Source organism: Schistocerca gregaria, chromosome 3 (genome assembly GCF_023897955.1).
Source record: "Schistocerca gregaria isolate iqSchGreg1 chromosome 3, iqSchGreg1.2, whole genome shotgun sequence".
NCBI lineage: Eukaryota > Metazoa > Arthropoda > Insecta > Orthoptera > Acrididae > Schistocerca > Schistocerca gregaria.
In genome coordinates, this window is record NC_064922.1 from 725,537,744 (window position 1) to 725,560,782 (window position 23,039).

The 23,039-nt window shown below is 42.5% G+C and overlaps 1 protein-coding gene across 1 annotated transcript in view; it reads right to left on the reverse strand.

The window, feature by feature from the left end:
* LOC126355582 (glutamate receptor ionotropic, NMDA 2B) overlaps positions 1–23,039 on the reverse strand; it is a 1,429,141-nt gene that overhangs the window by 99,563 nt on the left and 1,306,539 nt on the right. The window contains exons 13-15 of the mRNA XM_050005946.1: positions 22,371–22,531; positions 11,239–11,420; positions 6,393–6,628 (exon numbers count right to left, since the gene is read on the reverse strand). Coding sequence (XP_049861903.1) covers positions 6,393–6,628; positions 11,239–11,420; positions 22,371–22,531 — 579 coding nt within the window. The remainder of the gene's footprint in view (positions 1–6,392; positions 6,629–11,238; positions 11,421–22,370; positions 22,532–23,039) is intronic.

Below are 23,039 nucleotides of genomic sequence, written 5' to 3' on the forward strand. Positions count from 1 at the left end.
TGTAATTGCTATTTTTTCGGAACGAAGGTGATGTGCTTTTCCAGCAGAACAATGCACATCCACTTACTGCTGCTACGAGCCAACTTGCTCTTAGTGGTGTTCAACAACTGTCTTGGCTAGCAAAACCACTAGATCTCTTACCAATTGAACACGTGTGGGGTACGGTGAAACTGGAACTAACTAGTTCTACAGACCTTGCTGGAACCACCGCCGAATTGCAACAAAAGGTGCAAGGCGCTTACGACAGTCGGTCGCTTGATGCCATTCGGCACTTCTACGATCATTTGCATGCGAGAATACACGCTGCCTTGCCTCCATAGGGGTGGGGAGGGGAGGTGGGGGTGGGAACATCGTGCATTGATGCAACTGTTCGATTACGTTTTATTTTGACATGTGTGTTTCACTTGGTCGGTATTTGTGAGGTGGAAAGCAGGAACGGACCTCCTGTCGGGAATTTTCGATATTAAGTTATTAGTATTTTCGACCTAAGCAATTAATTCTAAATATTTTGTTGTAATAATCGAGACTTTATTTCTTTTTTTAAAGTTACAGACACTTACAACTTTTTAAATGAGAACGGTCGTTTTAAGGAAAACACATTCAAAAGTTCAGAGTAACACAGAACCTTATTTTGCAATTAAGAAAGTAATTTAATACCAAAACACAGCTTTAAATGTTCTTGTTTAAATATTATTAAAATGTGTTTCACAACTCTTCAGTGAGCGTTTTCGACACCTCTTTGAGGGCCCAGTAACGGCTTTTGAATCATCAGGCTCCGCATCATCAGCTGCATTAATGTTGGTTCCAGCAACAGTTTCAAGTTCAACTTGAGGACATAAAAGTCTCTGATTCGTCTTTATAGGACGATCTAATGTTTCTGAAGAGGTGTTCTTGACGTTTCCTTGTCACTCCTTTTTGAATCAATTCACTGGGAAATCCAAAAGGTCCATTTGTAAGTGAGTATCTAATGCATCAACACATTCCCTGTAGTGTCGACTTTGCAATGCACTTTACCCTGGTTCTCTACATGAACTCAAAGTAGTTGCACTGAGATGTAAGTGGCACTTTGTTGGAACCATTGTTGTGACAAAATTTATTCAGTCATGAATTTTTACAAGTACTTCACCTTTTACAGTTCCAACCATCACAGCGGAGTGGACATTAGTTTTTAGTGTTGATTTTTCAATGTAGTCAACCAAGTCCAACAATCAGGAGGCGTAAGTTACTCTGAACTTATTATTTTTTTAAGAAATTTTGTGTGGCCTATTGGAATGAATGATACAACGATTTTCTTGGTTTTCTTTCGGCATATCCTCCGTGCCAAACACCCCATCACGATTTTTTTGTTTGTTTTATCCAACTCATTTGTCGACAAGGATAAGAACTGGTTCTTTTCTTAAGCTGTTATTTTCTAAATGATGATCTAAAAGGGTAGAACCTTTAGCTGAAACGACACTCTCAGGTATTAGATAGTGTACTTGTTTGCTTATGGTTTCGAACATAACACCCAAAATACCACCTTTAAATGGCACTAAAAATAGATAGGGCAGGCTGCAAAGGATTGCTTCTTATGTGTACTTGTGTCGTGTCGAACCTGTAATGAAAAGAAGTTTTCTCAGCATCTACAAAGTTTTCTCTGGTATTACTTATGGTATCGTTATAGGGCATTCTCTTCTCAGAAATAATCTATAGGTGGGATCTCATTCTCTCAATCATCTACAGTTTTGCCTCTTCAGATGTAAAGTATTTTTGGGATAAAACACATAAATCTGTTGTGCATTTCGTAACTACTATACCTGGACAAAGTTTCCTCCAAAACTATGAAAATATCTTTGAATGTACTGGTTTTTGCAACACGTTATCTGTAGAAGACGCTTTGAAGGTTACATAGATTTTAACTTTGGAAGAAGATAGTAGTTTTAAACGTGTTGAGAATACGTGCTGCTTCTACCAGGCAATATAATAGAATGCTGTTCTGCATAACTGTTAAGAAATTTTACAGTAAACTCAGTGTCTGAAAAAAGATGTCACGGTATTTTTCATCTTCCCTATACGTCCATGCACTTTTGCAGTCAATCCTGTAGTGTTATACACATTATTAAGACGTTTCAGCCTTTTAATTTTAATGTGGTGACCAAAGATAAAGGTGGTTTTGCAGAGAATCCCACATTTAAAACTTTTAATGAGTTCATACACTTTCTTCTGTTGAGAGAACCAGTAGTAGTTGCTTCAAATGTCGCAAGCATTCAGGAAACACTACTTTTCAAAGTTATGCATATTAGCCAAGTATATTAATGAAAAGGGACCTCTTGTTGGCCTGTCTTATTTCTCCATACGCGGCAAGAGGTACCTTTCTCTAGGCTCGTAAGTCATTTTTTTGACCACGAATTTGAGTGTTTTATCTATTTCAATATTGCTTTATTTTCGGTCGTAGCTTGTAGAGGGCGAAGTAAAGTGATATGTTAGCCATGTTTTTCGACGATACTGAACAATTGACTTTGCCGACAAGAGGTTCCTTTTTGCTTTCCGCCTCACTTTTGCTATCATATATATCATATAGACCTACAATTATGAACTACGTGTCACAGTAATTGTGAATAAAATGACCTTGTCCTTGAACGTGTTCCAATTTATTTTCCGGCAGTGTGTATCACAACCCCTTTTGGGATCCTGTATCCTTTTCCATTCTCATCCCCATTCTCCCGAAGAGGGCATATATGTAGTATCAGCAATTTACACCAATTTAAACTGCTGCTTTGACTTTGTATTTTCTGCTTATGTAAATTCGAATACACCGAAGATTTTGTTGCAGAAAATTAGTAATTTGCTCTAATTTAAGCGATTGTTATGACATTATTTACGTTGGGCCTCACCACTAGGGAGAATGATTGAAAAATGTTGGATTAAAAGCTAATGTACCATCACAGTTTGCACTTAATACAAACAACAGGCACATGATAGGAATAAAATTGCTATTGTAATTATGGAATAATTAACGATTAAGGTTCTGATATTTCTAGTCGTAAAGAGACAACTGTTTTATTGCTTTGTTAAATCAAAAAACTATTTGTATCCCTAATGGAAATATGACATGATGGTTTTTCAGTCAGAATTAAGCATACTCATGTTTTAATTGCTGTTAACAGATCTGTCATTATGACCATATAGAACTGTAAAATTTTACTCTTACAAAATTTAATTAATTGAATCTAGGCCTTTTATTCAATAAAACTAATTGCTCTGTTTACCTGAAAATGGTAGGACGATATTCTTTTAAGTCAGTAAAGTAGTATGTGTAAATTAACGAAATACATTGTCGTAATGATAAAACGTGTAATTTATAGTCTTAATAGAAACAGATTCTGTCCTGTCTTTGTATGAAATTATTGATTTTTATTTTATGTAAATTTCTACGTGATTTGGGAAGATGTATGTAAAATTTTAATTGTATAAATACAAAATTGAATATGTAACAATGACAGTAATTGTTTAAAACCATGTAAATAAAGGCGATTTGTACGCCGCCATAGGTGAGTCTCAGGTCAGTCTTCAATCAGCCTTGGACCGAATTTTGTTTCAACAGCATGTAGTCAGACTTTGTACATTCGCCGCCGAGTATCTAGCGTTCGAAATAAAATTCTCTGTGAACAAGAAGTTCTGAAACTTATTTCTATCACTGCATAATTCCCGTATGGCGATGCAGTACCATCAAGATGAACCTACGGCAGTATTAAGAAGCAGCACCCCGGATTACACAAGACACGTATTATTTTACTGGTGGAAGATATCCGTGCTATGTCGTAGTATATTAATCATTATTTGTCTTGTGTTAAGCAACGGTACACTTCGAAAAACTCACCCACAAAAACATGTTTGCCATTCAGTAATGGAATACAGTTTTATATTGATACTTTCACACTACCTCATTTATTGTATGCTACAACATGTTTTAAGCAATTATTGGCGCTGTCTGTGACATGTTTTCTGTGCTCTTTTTTCTGTTGTTGTCTTTTTACTTAGCGAACAGCATGTCATCTGCAACCACGTGAGCGGATGTTAGTAAACAAATACTGAAAGGTGAATTTCGTATGTCAGCAGTATATATTTGCCGGCCTGAGTGGCCGAGCGGTTCTAGGCGCTGCAGTCTGGAACCGCGCGACTGGAACGGTCGCAGGTTCGAATCCTGCCTCGGGCGTTAGTTAGGTTTAAGTAGTTCTAAGTACTAGGCTACTGATGACCTCACGATACTAGTTTGGGATAATAAAGAAATAAACGAATAACAAGGTGTTTTGCATCAAGGTTACCACAACCCCAAGTCCGCCTTGATACAAATCACCTTGTTATTCGTTTATTTCTTTATTATCCCAAACTAGTTTCGGCGACAAAGTTCACCATTTTGGTACTGTGGTTTCCACAACACTACCACAACCCAAAGTATATACTGCTGACATCAGAAATTCACCTTTCAGTATTTGTTTACTAACAGCCGCTCACATGGTTGTATATGACAAGATGTTCGTTAAGTAAAAAGACGGCAACAGAAAAAAGAGCACAGAAAACGTGTCACAAACAGCGCCAATAATTGCTTAAAATATACTGCAGCATACAATAAATAAGGTAGTATGAAAGTATCAATATAAAACTGTATTTCAAAAGACAGTTTGTAAAAATGTAATAATGTTTTACTGTGTTTGTACAACCATACCATTTTCTGACTGTTTTACAAGGGGAGGCCGCCAATAGTGAAATTCAGATTCGATTCATACTGCGCATAATAAAAGCTCATGGCCAGAGGTGTAATGTGGCAAAGCACCAAGATGCGCTTCTCAGCCGTTGTCGAGAAAATCGACAGTTAAAAGAAACCGTTGCGGTGTAATACTCTCTACGATTAATAGTTTTGTGCAGCGTCGTGGCCCAGCAGTAAGCGCTTGGGTTCGTAATCAGAAGGTCGCCGGATCGAATATCGCCCCAGTCAACCTTTTTTTTAAAATTTGTTTTTTGTAATTCAAATTCCGGGCAATCAGTTGCAACAATTATGCATATAATAAGTTGTTGAAAGTGGTTTGTCTTGGAAAAAACTGGCGACTTCGAACACCATTATGTTTTCCGCAAACAAAGTTGTATTTCACAAATGTTATTAATTGTCTTCATAATGTTAACCACGTATAGTTAACGGAAGACGTAGAAACGATATTCCGAAACGAATACGTATAGCGCAAGTCAAACGTTCGAATTAGAATAGAGACCCCACGAACACAAATTTGCTGTGGCAGGTATGAAATATAAACTCCGTTACTCGATCGTTACACTTGAAGGACAGATGTTGAATGGGCCGAAACGAGCTGGCGCATAACAGCGTAGTTGCCTGCTAACTTCGAAAGAAAGTAGATGCGGTCCCAAGCGCATCTTATAACATCGCCGAAAATCAATGCGGACGAGTACACCCGGTTTAATAAAAAAAAAAAAAAAAACAAAAAAAAACGGGAAAATGGAGGCGGTACAATTGGAGAGCGATGCGGCCTCACCACCATGGTGGTGGTTGTTAGTGTTTAACGTCCCGTCGACAACGAGGTCATTAGAGACGGAGCGCAAGCTCGGGTTAGGGAAGGATTGGGAAGGAAATCGGCCGTGCCCTTTCAAAGGAACCATCCCGGCATTTGCCTGAAACGATTTAGGGAAATCACGGAAAACCTAAATCTGGATGGCCGGAGACGGGATTGAACCGTCGTCCTCCCGAATGCGAGTCCCGTGTGCTGACGACTGCGCCATTTCGCTCGGTCACCAACATGCATAAGCAATTCGTTTAAGCGCTCGGGTTAGTAATCCGAAGGTCACCAGATCGAATCTCGCGCCATGCAATTTTTTTATTATTAGTTATTATAATAAAAAAACTGCAGGGCGCGAGATTATATATTGAATTACAAAAAACTAATATATATATATATATATATATATATATATATATATATATATATATATATATATGAATTACAAAAAACTAATAATAAAAAAATTGCATGGCGCGAGATTCGATCCAGTGACCTTCAGATTACTAACCCGAGCCCTTACCGCTGCGCTACGACGCTGTAGAAAATTATTAATCGTAGAGAGTATTTCACCGCAACGGTTTCTTTTGACTGTCGACTTTCTCGACAACGGCTGAGAAGTGCATCTTGGTGCTTTGGCCATGATGTTTTATTATGCGCAGTATGAATGAAATCTGAATTTCACAATTGGCGGCCTCCCCTTGTTATATTTTAAAAAAATAATAAAATAAAAAAAAATATTTTTACTATGCAAACACGGTTCCAAGGTAATATTATCATTTCTGCCATGTTGTATTACAGGTTTCATCACAACGCTGGAGACAAGCGTGTGTGGAAGGTACTCACGAGACTGATGAGGGCGCAGCAGCCTCCGCGGTCGGTCTTGGCGAGGTGCTTGCGCACGTACTTGAAGTAGAGGTGCTCGAGCAGCAGCAGCACGGCGGCCAGCAGGATGCCCGACATGAGCAGAAGGAACGCCGACAGGAACTGCTCCAGCGCCAGCGGGTCGCTAGACTTGTGCTCCTGTTTACCGGGCTTGCACGTGCCCGTCATCCAGTAACGTCGCAGGCGCTCCAGGTCCCCTGCAGGCCACACGGCGAGACACACACAGTCACAAACACTACTCGCGACAAGGGGAAACGTAGACCCGGACAGAGCACGAATTAGCTTGCTCGCGTGACGATGTACGGCCGCCTTCTGAACTGCTCTCTTCTATAACTGCAACACAGTGTAGGCGGCAGCAAACAAACGTCAAAATGCATTTGACACAAAAGATTTCCGAGTATCATACCGCGTCATACAGTAAAAACTATATTGGAGAAACCAACGTTTCGGCCACGCTTATGGTGCCCTTCTTCTAGAACTACTGATTTGTTTAGCTGTGAGGAGTCGCTTATACACAACTGGCCATTAAAATTGCTACACCACGAAGATGACGTACTACAGACGCGAAATTTAAGCGACAGGAAGGAGATCCTGTGATATGCAAATGATTAGCTTTTCAGAGCATTCACACAAGGTTGGCGCCTGTGGCGACATCTACAATGTACTGACATGAGGAAAGTTTACAACCGATTTCTCACACACAAACAGCAGCTGAGCGGCGTCCCCTGGTGAAACGTTGTTGTGATGCCTCGTGTAAGGAGGAGAAATGCGTACCATCACGTTTCCAACTTTGATAAAGGTCGGATTGTACCCTATCGCGATTGCGGTTTATCGTATCGCGACATTTCTGCTCGCGTTGGTCGAGATCCATTGACTGTTAGCAGAATATGGAATCGGTGGGTTCAGGATGGTAATACCGAACGCCATGCTGGATCCCAACGGCCTTGTATCACTAGATGTCGAGATGACAGGCAACTCATCCGCATGGCTGTAACGGATCGTGCAGCCAAGTCTCGATCCCTCAGTCAATAGATGGGGACGTTTGCAAGACAGTAACCATCTGCACGAACAGTTCGACGACATTTGCAGCAGCATGGACTATCAGCTCGGAGACCATGGCTGCGGTTACCCTTGGCGCTCCATCACAGATAGGAGCGCCTGCGATGGCGTACTCAACGACGAACCTGGGTGAACGAATGGCCAAACGTCATTTTTTCGGATGAATCCAGGTTCTGTTTACAGCATCATGATGGTCGCATCCGTGCTTGGTGACATCACGGTCAACGCACACTGGAAGCGTGTATCCGTCATCGCCATACTGGCGTGATGGTGTAGGGTGCCATTGGTTACACGTCTCGGTCACCTCTTGTTCGCATTGACGGCACTTTGAACAGTGGACGTTACATTTCAGATGTGTTACGACCCGTGGCTCTATTCTTCATTCGATCACTGCGAAACTCTACATTTCATCAGGATAATGCACTACCGCATGTGGCAAGTCTTTCTGGATACAGAAAATGTTCAACTGCTGCCCTGGCCAGCACATTCTCCCGATCTCTCATAAATTGAAAACGTCTGGTCAATGGTGGCCGAGCAACTGGCTCATCACAATACGCCAGTCACTGCTCTTGATGAACGGTGGTATCGTGTTGAAGCTGCATGGACAGCTGTACCTGTGCACGCCATCCAAGCTCTGTTTTGTCTCAATGCCCAGGCGTACCACGGCCGCTTTTACGGCGAGAGGTGGTTGTTCTGGGTACTGTTTTCTCAGGATGTATGCACCCAAATTGCGTGAAAATGTAATCACATGTCAGTTCTAGTATAATACATTTGTCAAATGAACACCCGTTTATCATATGCATTTCTTCTTGGTATAGCAGTTTTAATGGCCAGCAGCGTATTTTGTGACTGCCGCTCACTGAGCATGACGTTAAGTCATAATTTTAAGAGGTCGTAGTTACGATTGGTAACATGAGGCAGAAGGAGCGAGAACTTTATTATAATTGGTTGTTTCGGTGCAGGGAGTGGGGATATGCTGTTGTCCAGTGCTTCTTGCATTGTTTACTGTGGCTGACACTCATCGGCGGCAGTTACTCGTCGGTAGCGCTCGCGTCACGTGTTGTTGGTGCGGCCTGTTGCTCTCTGAGAGCTGACAGCCAGGATGGGGCAAGCTTGTATCCATCCTCGCTGTTCATGTTGTTAGAAAGTTTTATTCTTCTACGGTTTCTCTGATCTTGCGTTTCGTCAAAGCCGGCTGCTTAGCCAGTAAGCGGGTTTCGTTAAACTCAGATGCGTCGAGCTACGGTAACATCACACTGAGGCGCCCTAGTTAGCATTTGCAGGTACGTCAACATTACACCAAGATTGTCATCTAGTAGCCGCAAATACAAACAGGTTACTTAACACTCAAAATGTAGACAGACGATTGTTACGATGAAAATTATTTTGTACATGAAGTAAAAAGCAGTAATTCTATCTGACAGCAGCAGACACGGTAAAAAAAAAAAAAATTGAAATGAGCGTAAGGCATCGCTGGCCGGGAGGCCCCATCAGGGGAAGCGCGGCCGCCAAGTGCAGCAAGTGCAAGCATAATTTCAGTTGACGCCAAATTGGGCGACTTGCGCGCCGGTGATGAGGATGAAATGGTGATGAGAACAACACAACACCCAGTCCTCGGGCGGAGAAATATCTCCAACTCGGTCGGAAATCGAACCCGGGCCCGCTTGCAGGGGAGGCAAGCACGTTACCACTTTTTTTTTTTTCATTTCCTTCGTATAGCTCGTTGCGTTTGGTCTGGGCGGACGTCACATGGCGTTCGTTCAAGTTGACCGTTGATTCCTTTACTCTGTTTTTTTAAATATTTTTTATTTTTTTACAGCAGTTTAAGGCTGAAAATGCCGTTTTAGAGCTACAAAGGGAGCTGAATACAAAGGACCTGTTGATGGTATTGACCTTATTTTCAATCTTTTTAATGAACATCACAAGAAAATCTCCTTCACCAGTGAACTCGAAAACGAGGCCTGGGCAACAGAACTTTCTTGACTTGACGCTAACAGTAAAAGAAAATGAAATCTCGTTTAAGTTTTTCGTAAAGAAACATGTGCTGATCAGATCGTACCTGATGCTTCCAAGCACCCTCAATCTAATAAAAACGCTTTCTTCCGCTCAGTTATTCACAGAGCTACGTGTATTCCACTCTCGAGAGAAACATTCGAGGAAGAAATTAATTTGATCAAAACCATAGCAGTTAATAATGAACACGAAGCAGCGCGGAGTGGCCATGCGGTCTAACGCGCCATGTCACGGATTGCGCGGTCTCTCCCGACGGAGGCTCGAGTCCTCCCTCGGGCATGGGTGTGTGTGTTGTTCTTAGCATAAATTAGTTTAAGTAGTGTGTAAGTCTAGGGAGCGATGACCTCAGCAGTTTGTTCCCATAGGAATTCATACACATTTGAACATGTGAAAGAATACGAATCTGCCAAAGTTGACACTCGGCACCTCTGTCACTGAGTCCAACAAAAATAAGTTCTTTTCTATTCCTTTCTTGGGACCCATCCCCTACCAAATTCAACGCCTTCTTAGTAATGAATGCAACTGAAATGTCGGCTTTTCAACCAATAATATCTAGAATAAACTTTTATTTTCAATTTAAAATCGGCCTGTTCCCCTTTGAAAAACTCTGCTATCTGTAAGATTTTTTGCAACCCTTGCTCTTCTTAGTACATAGGACAAACAGGACGTGCCTTTACAGTCAGATACAAAGAACATCTTTTAAGAAAAAATGGCACTAGCACCCAGAATTCGTCTTTTGTCGACCATCTTCTGATTACAGGTCACGCACCCAAAGCTGTTCACGATATCAGTATTCTACATACTGAGAAGAAATGGTGTAGATTACATTTTCTCGAAGAATTAGAAATTTTTAAACATTTTTCTCGTAATGATGGTCTCATTCTTGATGAGCAGCTACAATTACGTAATAAAAACATCTTCATTGATATAAAGCCGTTACTTGATTTTTGATTTTCATTTCGTCCGTGTGTCTACATTCTGAACGTTAAGCAGCATGTCTGCATTTGCGGCTACTAGATCGCACTCTTGGTGTACTGTTCACCTGCGGCGGGTGCCTCAGTCTGATGCTACCGTAGCTCGACGCATGTGAGCAGCCCATAGTGCCTTGCCTTTTATGTATTCCGTTTTACAAATTTTGTGATTAAAGCTTTATCGCTTGATTTTTAGTTTAAGATGTGACATGTAAGTACTGTTCCTTTTTTGCATTACTAGCTAGTACTTACACGTAAAATGCCGAAACCTGGGGCAAAAGACTCCTTTTTTGCGCCCAAGGGTTGCTATTGCTGTTAATTTTACTTTGTAAACGGTCGCTGACCCCACAGCCATGTTCAAAGCTTCTCTATTTTAGTTGTACATAAGAATCATCTGCGTTAGTCAAAAATGGGCCATCAGTATTGTAACAATGATTAAACAGCGGGTATCGTATTTAGAAATCACTTTTGAATGTGGACTTGTTGCGAGACGATTGTGGTATGCATCGTGTAAAAAGGAGAAGCATTGCACCTGTCGGAACTATACAGCGGCAGGATCGCGGTCTGGTGACACTGTGTTCTGCCGTTTCGCGATACTGTTGCTCACGTTGGTTGACAACGCTACGGGGACGTACTTCAGCGCTTGCAATGTGTGCGTCTTGTCTTTTGTTGGCCACTGGCTGGCCGGATCCGATCACGGGAATATGAAATGCTTTTGGTGATTGTGTCATTAGGAAATAAAGCAAGATGAACTGAGAACTCACCATTTTCTCTGAAGTCGAGTAGCCTCTTGTTGAACATCTGTACGTATTTGGAGTTGCGTGTGAAGGCGAGGCCATAGCCCGTCATGGCGTACCAGGAGCCGACGGTGAGCAGGCGGCAGTCTTCGTCCTGCGCAACCAGGTAGTCCAGCACCGTCCCATCGTAGATGAAGGCGTCCAGCTCGCTGGAATCACAGAGTAGTGACATCCTGGATCGAATGTGAGCAGAAATAGGGCTGCAGTGTACTTTAACACCTTTCTCTAGGTTTAACCTTTCCACTAAGCTTAATTGGTTTAGCCGATTTCTTATGCTTCCGAAGTCAGTCTGAACTGTGTTGCTGTTGTGATCTTCAGTCTGAAGACTAGTCTAATGCAGCTCTTCGCGCTACTGTGTCCTGTGCAAGTTTCTTTATTTCTGCATAACATCCATTTGAACTTACATAGTGCAGTTTACCCTTAGTCTCTCTCTACAGTTTTTAACCCACTGTCTCCCCCTCCCTACCCTTCAGCCCCTATCGTGTCAAACACACATACTTTCCTTCATTACCAAATGGTATTAGACAGACTGTCCAAAATAACAGAACCAGTACTTACAACGGAACAAGCTGCACCGCTCAACTGGTGCACCTAACATGGTATATTGAAGATGGCTTTGAAAACAATAAAATCATGGGTGTAGTTTTCATCAAGTTGATAGCAGCATATGACACAATTAACCACAGCTTACTGCTAAACAAGCTTTATGAAATGACAAAGAATTATAAAATAACTGAAACATTAATATGCCTGTTACAGAACGGAATATGTTTTGTTAAGCTGCAAGACCATAGAAGTATGAGAGGGGTTTGAAAAGTCCATGAAAAGTCCGAGAGATGGCACCACCGGCGCGTATCGAGGTCATGTTTTGTTAGTGGCATCTTTGGAAAGAATGCACACCAAATTTCCGCCATATTGGTCTATTTCTTTGTGTGTGGCACTCGTGTGAATCAAGGAAGTCGAGTGATGGTCCAAAAAATGGACGAAAAAGAATTTCGTCTGGTGATTAAATATTACGTTATGAAAGGCAAAACGCCTCAGGAGACTAAAGAAAAGGTTGATAAACATTACGGTGACTCTTCACCTTCGATTAGAACAGTTTATAAGTGGTTACAAAATTTTCGGAGTGGCCGTATGGGAACAAATGATGCTGAACATTCTGGACGCCCTGTGGAGGTTACGACTCCAGAAGGCATTGATAAAATCCATGATATTGGGATGGATGACAGAAGAGTTAAAGTGCATGAGATTGCTAGTGCTGTGGGCATCTCGAATGAACGGGTACATAATATTTTGCATAAACATTTGGACGTGAGAAAGCTATCCGTAAGATGGGTTCCGCGATTGCTCACGCTTGAGTAAAAACGGAATTGTGTGAAGTGATGCAAGGATGGTTTGCAGCTGTTCACGAAGAATCCACAGAACTGTAAGCGTCGTTTCGTCACTGTGGATGAAACATTAAGATCGGTTCCGCGATTGCTCACGCTTGAGTAAAAACGGAATTGTGTGAAGTGATGCAAGGATGGTTTGCAGCTGTTCACGAAGAATCCACAGAACTGTAAGCGTCGTTTCGTCACTGTGGATGAAACATGGATATTTTAGTATACTCCTGAGACCAAACAATAATCTAAATAATGGGTTACCAAGGGAGAATCTGCACCAAAAAAGGCGAAGACCAATCCTTCGGCCAGAAAGGTTATGGCGACTGTCTTTTGGGATTCACAAACTATAATCCTCATCGACTATCTGGAAAAGAATAAACTATTACAGATGCATGTTATTCATCGTTATTGGAGCGTTTGAAAACCGAGCTGCAAGAAAAACGCCGGAGTTTGGACCCCAAAAAAGTCCTTTTCCATCACGACGATGCACCAGCAAACACCCCAGCAGTTGTGGTCGCAAAATTGAGGGAAACAGGATTCCAACTCGTTTCACATCCCCCTATTCTCCAGACTTGGCTTCCTCGGACTACTATTTGTTCCCCAGTTTGAAGAAATGGCTCGAGGGACAAAGATTTCATTCAAACGGGGAGGTGATGGCAGCAACTAATAGCTATTTTGCAGACTTGGACAATTCCTATTATTCGGAAGGGATCAACGAATTATAACAGCCTTGGACGAAGTTTATAAGTCTACAAGGAGACTATGCCGAAAAATAAAAAAGGTTTACCCCAAACACGTATGTAGTTTTTATTTTTGCACAGACCTCGTAGATGGAAGAACCATACAAATGGCGTGCCACAGGAAAGCGTCCTCGATCTTATTCTCTTTAACATCTGCAACAATGGCGAACCTTTCCAGAAGGAACAAAAGTTTCACCTATGCAATAGCAGCACAATATACAAGTTTCGAGAATGTTGAAAAGAAGCTGTCCCAAACTCTAAAAGACCTCAATAATTGCTACCATGACAACCATTTAAAACTCAATTCGTGAGAGACACAAGTATGCAGCCTCCACCTAAAACACAAGCAAGAAGAAAATGGCAGGTGAGCAGGGAAGATATTCAGTTAGAACATTGCACTACTCCCAAATATTTAGACGTCGCCCTTGATCAAACTCTAACTTACAAAACCCATTGCTTCAACACTAAAAGAAAGGTATCAGCAAGAAATAACATCCTCTGGAACAACTTGAAGGACACAATCTCGTGTTCTGAGAAAACCAGCCTCAGCTCTCTGTTACTTTGCAACAGAATTTCCCTGTCCTGTCTAGTCCAGCACCAGTCATGCCAGACGTGTTGATGTTGCCCTAAACGAGACTTGCAGAATCATCATAGATTGTTTGAGATCAACTGCATTCCAAAAAGTCTAATGTCTAGCAGGTAACCGACTCCTGGACATCCGCTATGAATCTACCGCCAGGCTAGAAAGAAATAACTGTTAGGAAAAAATCGATACGTCGCGCCATTTCTTAGTTAACTGACACTAAAGTTAGCCAATCAGACGGTGGCGCGCCCAGATTCGAGCGGCCCACCAAATAACAGTTAGTGTTAGTTCTTCTCCTAGCGTAGATGATAAAACACGAGACTCCCGAGCCTTGTTCGTGTTTCATCCTTACTACTGTCCAATATCCAATTTTTGTATCGCTCTGTTGTTCACTTTTAGGAAATCAAACGAACGCATTTGGCGACAGTCTCTTGTGGGCCGATAGGACATGGCCGCGCAACCGCCTGATTGCCTAGCTTCAATGCTAACTAACTCGGAAACAGCGCAGCTTGTCGAATCCTCTTCTGAACAAGTATTCATTAGAACAACATATCGTACAACACCGTTACAAGCTTTTCAGACTGTTTCTGTATACTGTTTCGGTTAAATGGTGAATATTTTGTGATGCGATTAATAAGTAAATTACCAAACTGATAATTCCTTGATGCTCTAAATATATAAAAATCTAAGTTAATCCGGGCGAGTAGAAAAATATCCTGTAATGTTCGAATAAAGGCCTCGTAGTGTGCTGCTTGACACAGTCGCGTCGATTGAATATCTGGGTGCAAAATTGGAAAGTGATGTGAAATGGATGAGCATGTGACGATTGTAATAGAGAAGGCGAATGGCCGACATTGGTTTATTTAGAAAATTGTAGAAAAGTGTGATTCATCTTTAAAGGAGGCAACATATGGAACACTAATGCGACCCATTCTTGAGTAACGCTCAAGTTTTTGAGATCCACACCAGGTCGGATTTAAGGAAGACATTGAAGAAGCAATTCAGAGGTGGTCTGCTAGATCTATTACCGTTAGCTTCGAATAACAAACAAGTGTTACGGAGATGTTTCGGGACCTCTGATTGGAATCGCTGGAGGGAAGGCGATGTTCTTTTCGAGGAACACTAGTGGAAAAATTTATAGGACCAACATTTCAAGCCGAATGCAGAACGATTCTACTGCTGTCAAGATATATTTCGCGAAAGGATTATGAAGTTAAGAGAAATTAGGATTTGTACGGAGACATGTAAACAGTCGTCTTTGCTTCGCTCTGTTTGCGAGTGGAAGAGGAAAGGAGCTGATTAGTAGTGGTACAGGGTACCCTCCGCCACACACCATACGGTGGAGTGCGGAATGTGTATGTAGATGTAGATTTTTATACCTATATGGCAAGTAGGACTATAGGAGAAGTTACTAAAGCGCTACTTTAGGCTTGTCAGACGTCACGTACTACGTCGATGGTTATGACTTTTCATCAAGAATGCAAAAGTGCAGACGTCGTCCGTGTCCTCCATACGCAACCCTACTTCAGTCCACAGACGCAGATCGACGATGGAAGGTTGATGGAAGCCGAAGACCCACTCGACGATTGCGAAGCTTCGACGGGAGGGGCTGCCTTCGATGCTCATGATAGTGAAGAGGATGTAGTGAGTCCAAGAGCGCGAAGATCCGCCGCCATACAGACGACCACTGTCAAGATCTAGTTTCGGCTTCGATGAGTGCCTCTGAAACAGTGCGTCGATGTTCATCTGGGAGAGGGAGCAATCCCGCGAGCTACAGTGCATGCAGTCTGGAGTAGTTGTTGGCATCGTTGGCTGGCTTGCTGTCGAACCCGACCTCAAGCAAATGTTTGTTAGGTAGTATTTATCACTTTTTTGTGTATTCTGGAATGTTTGATGTCTATATAAATACTAGAATTGTCTAGCAATCGATGTTTGTGTAAATGGCTGCACTCTCCGTGCAGGAGATCAGCTCCGTTCTAGCTGTGCTGTGGGGTTCGTAATAAACGTGCATTTAGTGCTGAGTATTTTATTCCACTGACGTCCTGCTTTTGGATTTGGACTTGAATGTGGCCTACGACGTGACAACATGAAAAATCAAACGTAATTATTTCAAGTGAATTGGAAACAATAATTGTTTTTCTACTGATTTGAGGTGCAAGGCACATAAAATTCATTAGTTCAGTAATTTGCTCTTTGACTACTACATACAACTCCTGGGGGTCTTCTCAATGCTAGAACAAGCCCGCAGGAACGATAAGCATGAGAGTAGTACAATGATTCTCAATATCTCTCGCTATGAAACGTTATAAACTTAAATACGGCAATTTCCGAAAATGAACAGGAAGCGTTTCATCTAAATAAAAACGAGGAATTTTTTTCGTGATTGTTGCTTACCACTCTAAATGCCATACGCGCAGTAAAACAACGGGAGGGAACCTGGCTTTTAGACTACGTGAAGGTGGACGGCGCAATCGCTCATAACCGAGAAAGTTCTTGGGGCGTCGCACCATTAAGCGCTACCTGGAGAACCGTCGTTGAATGACAGTCGGCTGTCGCCTCAGGACCACTCCTCCACCAACTTCAACGAATACCATAATCGCAGGAAGAACTCAACATCAACACAGCGCAATATGTATTCTGGTCAACGAGACTACGGGCGAGGCATTATCAGGGGCAGTCAAATGAAACCGAGACATATGGAAAAATATAAACAAACTACTTATAATTTCAAAAGTAATAGTCACAAGTGTCAAGACATTTATCCCACTGTGAAACAAGGGGCTCATTGCCTTCAGGAAAAATGTTTGTTGTTGGCTGCGGAACCATGACTGCATCTGGGCGGGCACCTCTTCGCCCGAAGCAAATCGATGGCCAAACGTCTTTCTTAAGGGCTCCAAAAACATGTAAATCGCATGGGAGGAGATTAGGACTGTGTGAAGGACGAGTAAGGGTTCCCAATCGAACCTTCTGCAGCGTGGTTGAAACAACCTCTGGAACGTGTGGGCGGGCATTATCCTGTAACAGCATGATTCCATCCGTCAACATTATTGGGCTTTTGGACTTGATGGCACGTGTCACCTTTTGCAGAGCCTCCGCGTACCGCTGTAAAAAAAAGATCGTGGTGCTAAGTTCCAGAAAGTCAAGGGGCAGCAGTCTCTTCCAGTCAAAGAAAAAGGTCGTCAGTATTTTCCCGGAGCTGGTGTGCCTTACCCATTCTCCATACAGTCCCTATCCTCTTCCCAAGCGACTTCCATGGTTTTGAAGCCCGGAAGGGTTCGGACGAAGAGGTGCACACATGTGTACAATCGTGGCGTCGCAGGCAATAGTAAATATTTTCCCCTAAGGGCACTGACCGTCTTGTCTCACAGTGGAGTAAATATATTAACAGTTGTGGAGATCGCTTTTGAAATAATAAATAGTTCACTTACTTTTTTCCACCTGTCGCGTTGTCATTTGATTATCTTTATAAATTACGTAGAAAACAACGCAAACTGTAACATGAGAAGATTGCACAGTTTTCTAAAAGATGCTGTGGAAGACTATGTATTTAGCGCTCATGATGGCACATTTTTATGTTGAGAATTGCACTACTGATTTTAATACCTTTTGGTTCGTTATGTCTACTTGAATGTGTCGGTTTAGGTGGACTGCCACAAGCATGGTTGAAGTTGAAATTGTACAATTTTGAAATCAATCACATGAATTAAATACCATCTATAAACCAGCTGAGCAACGGCCTTGCCGTAGTGGAAACACCGGTTCCCGTTAGATCACCGAAGTTAAGCGCTGCCGGTTGTGGTCGGCACTTGGATGGGTGACCATCCAGGCCGCCATGCGCTGTTGCCATTTTTTGGGGAGCACTCAGCCTCGTGATGCCAATTGAGGAGCTACTCGACCGAATAGTAGCGGCTGACCCCACGCCCCTCCTATCCGTATCCTCCTCTGCGGATGACACGGCGGTCGGATGTTCCCCGTAGGCCACTCGTGGCCTGAAGACGGAGTGCATTTTTATAAAACAGCTGAGTGCATAATCCAATAATAGTATATTATTAACAGAAAGGAAGATTAACTTTTAAGGTGCCACAACTATGGAGCATTTTTGACTATGTGTGCCGAAGAGTAACATTTAGACTCTAACAGGGCATTTGTTGACGGAGGTTCGTTTAGCTGCAAAGAAAGGCGTTATTCCCATCAGAGCGTTGGTTCAAATGAATTTGTGAAGCACTACTGACTGGTTTCGAGGTGTGCTTATTTTGCAAGTGCAGAAATGGATGTGGTCGTACCATCCACGAAAATTTGGAGCAGTAATGCATGCAATTCTGTCACGAAAATCAGATAAAGTGTCAGCATCTATTTGTGCACTTGAAGAACGAGTACACCCTCGAAACCGGCCAACAGTGCCTAACACAACATTTATTTTAACAATAAATTAGTGGAAACTGTGTTCTCTGGATTGCTCGAGACTGTGGTGTTAACCCAGAAGTCGTCATTTCTACTCGTATATTCTGATGCTTATGACTTTCACTGTCATGTCTACATCTGCATCTCTAACCATCTCTTTGTCACCAGGATATTAAACCCCTATCTTCTTTTCTTCCTTATAGCGAAATCTACGTACATGGGGAGACAAATATACGGAACCACAAAAAGCAAAACATATTGTGATCCTAATGCGGTGTAGGAAATATTGGCATTCAAAACTGCACCCACTCGCCTCGGAATGGATAAATACATGTCTCTACTTGTTTTCAAGGGAATCTTATGGCAAGTTCAGTTAAGGATAATGGATAGCGATCAGACATCCTACGGCCCAAAGCAGACCGCAAAGGATCAATAATACTGAGATCTGACGACTGTGACTGCCAGGGGAGATGCGATAGTTCATCCTCGTTGCCAGTCCTGGTCGATGCGAGCCGTGTGAACAGGCACCCTGTCATCTTGCAGTACAGCATCACCAATGGGAACAAACATTGTACCAAGGAATCTCTGGCGAAAGTGCTTGGCAGTAATGCTATCTTACAGAGTACCCATGGGGCCCATGGAATACCGCAATATGGCTGCCAAAATCATCACTGAACACCCACCTTGTATCACTCTTGGGACGTAAACCCAGTCAGGAGTTGGAAACAGTGTACAACAAAATCCATATGACCAAATTCCTTTCTTCCATTGCTCCGAAGCCCATATTTTATGGCTTCGGCACTACGTTTTCCCGTTACAGGCACTCGCATCACTGATGTCTGGTTTTGGAATTCCAGATCGCCTTGCAATTGCCTACTTATGGAGCTCTCTTGTTATTGTTTTGATGATGACGGGGTTCGTGAGTGCGGCATTCTGTTCTACAGTGATTTTTGAAGCTGTCGTCTTCATATTTTTCGTGACATTCCTCTTCAGTGAGTGTCCGTCACGCTCAAATGGTTCAAATGGCTCTGAGCACTATGGGACTTAACATCTAACGTCATTAGTCCCCTAGACTTAGAACTACATAAACCTAACTAATCTAAGGACATCACACACATCCATGCCCGAGGCAGGATTCGAACCTACGACCGTAGCAGCAGCGCGGTTCCTGACTGATGCACCTAGAACCGCTTGGGCACATCGACCGGCGCCGTCACGATCACTCAACCCATAACTTCCGTCTGCGTTGTGACTTAGCGGATGATGGTTTTCTGCTTCCCATGCACGTGGTATAAATCTTCAATACTGTGTCCCTTCAAAGACCAAACACTTCAACTACCTTGGTTACGGAAACATCCACCATACGAACACCAACAGCTTGCCCACGTACGGAGCCACTTAACTCTGACATAATCACTCACAACTACACAGAACACTGTGGCGACCACGATTACCCTTTCAACATATTGCGGCCGTTGCACAGACGTCGTTAGTGGTCAAATACAACAGCGCAACTTGCAACTTTGGCTGGCATCCGCGTTTATGTTAAAGCATGTATTTCTCGTGGGGTTTCCACAATTTTTTTAACCCCTTTATATATTCTTCATCCAGATTACGACATGTCACGAAAGGTACTTTGTGTGCCACTACTACTGCTGTCTTCTCTGTACCGTTTCCGAACGGCGTGTCCGCCTGCGTAGCTGAGTGGCAACGTGTTTGTCTACTATGCGGCGGGCCCGGTTCGATTCCCGGCCGGTACTGGGTGTTGCGTTGTCCTCATCATCATTTCATCATCAACGACATGCAAACTGACGAATGTAGCGTCACCTGAAATAAGACTTGCAACTCGGCGGCCGAACTTCCCTGTATGAGGCCTCCCGCCCATCAATGCCACACGATCATTTCATTTTTTTCCCGAACGGTGTGTGAGAAGAACAGCTGTTGGCAAAGTCCCTAGCGGCCTGTAGTATAATTATATCGTTTTCGACATTTCGTGAGATGTATGGCTAAGGAAGTACGTGGGTGTGCTGAAAAGTGATGCCTCTGAAATTTTTGTATGAAGTCGTAACACTCTTCAGTTAAAACAAACGTTGTTAACAGTCTACGTCCTTATTCCTGATATTTAGATATTTATTTCTCAACACAGTCACCTTGTCAACAAACACATTTCTCCAAACGAGAGTCCGGTTTGTTGATACTATCACCTGTCCGCAGCTCGTGGTCGTGCGGTAGCGTTCTCGCTTCCCGCGCCCGGGTTCCCGGGTTCGATTCCTGGCGGGTTCAGGGATTTTCTCTGCCTCGTGATGACTGGGTATTGTGTGATGTCCTTAGGTTAGTTAGGTTTAAGTAGTTCTAAGTTCTAGGGGACTGATGACTAGAGATGTTAAGTCCCATAGTGCTCAGAGTCACGGTTCAGCCACGGATACCGTCACCATGGAATGTTTGAGTTTGTTGACGGAACCACAACCTCACCTCTGCATGCACCGCTTCATCACTATTAAAGTGAAGTCCTCGAGCCGGCCGCGGTGGTCTAGAGGTTCTAGGCGCGCAGTCCGGAACCGCGCGACTGCTACGGTCGCAGGTTCGAATCCTGCCTCGGGCACGGATGTGTGTGGTATCCTTAGGTTAGTTAGGTTTAATAAGTTCTAAGTTCTAGGCGAGTGATGACCTCAGATGTTAAGTCGCATAGTGCTCAGAGCCATTTGGACCATTTGAAGTCCTCGACGACGTTATTTAAGTTTTGGAAACGGATTAAAATCGGATGGGACCATCTCGGGACTGTATGGAGGATGATCGATAACAGTGAACCCAAGGCGATGGATTATTACAGATGTTGCAGCACTCGTGTGTGGTCTGCCATTGTCACGTTGAATGGGAGGTGCCCCATGTGTGGACGAACTCTTCGAATTCTAAACTCGATTACAGAATGCTGTTTCTCACGTACCAACATTTTTACGTTACACATCACCACGTTATACGCTACAATTAGGAGCCCTCTAGCGGCGGACGGCTGCAAATATGTAGACATGAAGATTAATGATCTAGAATGTTAATAAAGTTTGTTATAGTTAAAAAGTTTTCCTAGTTTTTAAATAAAAAATTGCGGTCATTACTTTTCAGCACGCCCTCGCAACATATTATTTGATTCTTCCTGGAACATGAGCTCTCGTAAAGTTAACATTAAATCTGTCCGCGACACACAGCTCTTTTTGTATAGCATATGCCGTTAGAATTGGCACGTCCACACTTACTAAGCGAACCTGTGACAAAAAGCGTTGGTCTTCTTTCGTTCTTCTCTATCTTCATAATTAATTCCTCATGGTAAGAATCCAAAACTAACGAGAAGTACACAAAAATAGGTCTCAATATTGCCTCTACTTTTCCCACAACTGTTCTATGGGGTCGTTCCATTTTAGGACGGATCATGAAGTACAACCCTTAATGCTTAATGGGTGCAAACCTTTCCACTGATTAATCGCCATTCATGCAATTAAACAATGACGTTCGACACCTATTTATCCGAACTACATTATATTTGTTTGCATTGAAGATCAATCTTCTGGATTTCGATACAGTGTTCCGGTGTCGCGACTTCCCTACAAACAACTATATCACACAAGAACAGCTATTCGACACTGTACACGATATCTGGCTGTGAAAGTTTATCCCAGCATCACGGGAACAGTCTGCGTTACTGCTAAGCGAGCTAAGTTAACTGGTGATTTTCAGTTTGTTTGTTGTCATTTGATGATAGCCTAAGATGCCAAAGCCAGTTCGTGGTCAAATAAATAGTTTTTCAGTATTTCATGAACGTATTTTCTATTTAATAATATTTTGGTTTGATGCCCATAACAGAGAAGATGATGTTGTACTGCATTTAATTCTAAGCATGAAATACATAATTGGCAGTGAAACAACATATGATGGTGCTTAGTAATTAACAGTTCTGGCAGTCAGTCAGTAAGATTATGATAACATTGTATTCTTACTCACCCACTTAGAACGCTCTCGATGCCCTCTGCAACCGTTGACCGGTTGAAATTCTTCATGTAGGCATGCATTTCTTTGAAATACTTGTGAAGTGTTGAGTCTGTGTGGCTCCATGGGATCGTTCCGAACTTGAACATGGGTTTGTGGCTAAAAGGTTTCGCTAGCTGTGAACAAAGAGAACGAACATTCCAGAATTATTTTTTTGTGCCTATGAAATAGCGTGATAATCATAATTTCATTAAATATATAATTGTCATACTTTACGACCTGATGGTTGAATGAGGGTCAGGTTATAATTATGTACATTATGAATTCGATTCCAAATAGGGCTCAGAATATAGTCTACCAGTGGCCATGACTTTCATCCTTTGTAGTTCTATATGCATTTGAGAAATTCCGTTGATTTAAAATAACTTAAGTTTCGTGAGTTAAGGTAGGATACTCAGGGTGTTTCAGAGTGCATTAAACGTCTAGAGCTGATAGATCACATCACGGGGAACAACTTCTGTTAGAGGCAAAATGTTCGCATACGCTTCCCGGCTTTACTTTCCCTCTTTTAATTGGTTACGCCCGAGAGGTGGCAGGGCGTAGGGAAATGTACAGTGATCGTATATTGTGTGTGTTGCTTATAATCTAGTCATCCGCTCCGTGTGAGAGGGGATAGCTTGAGCT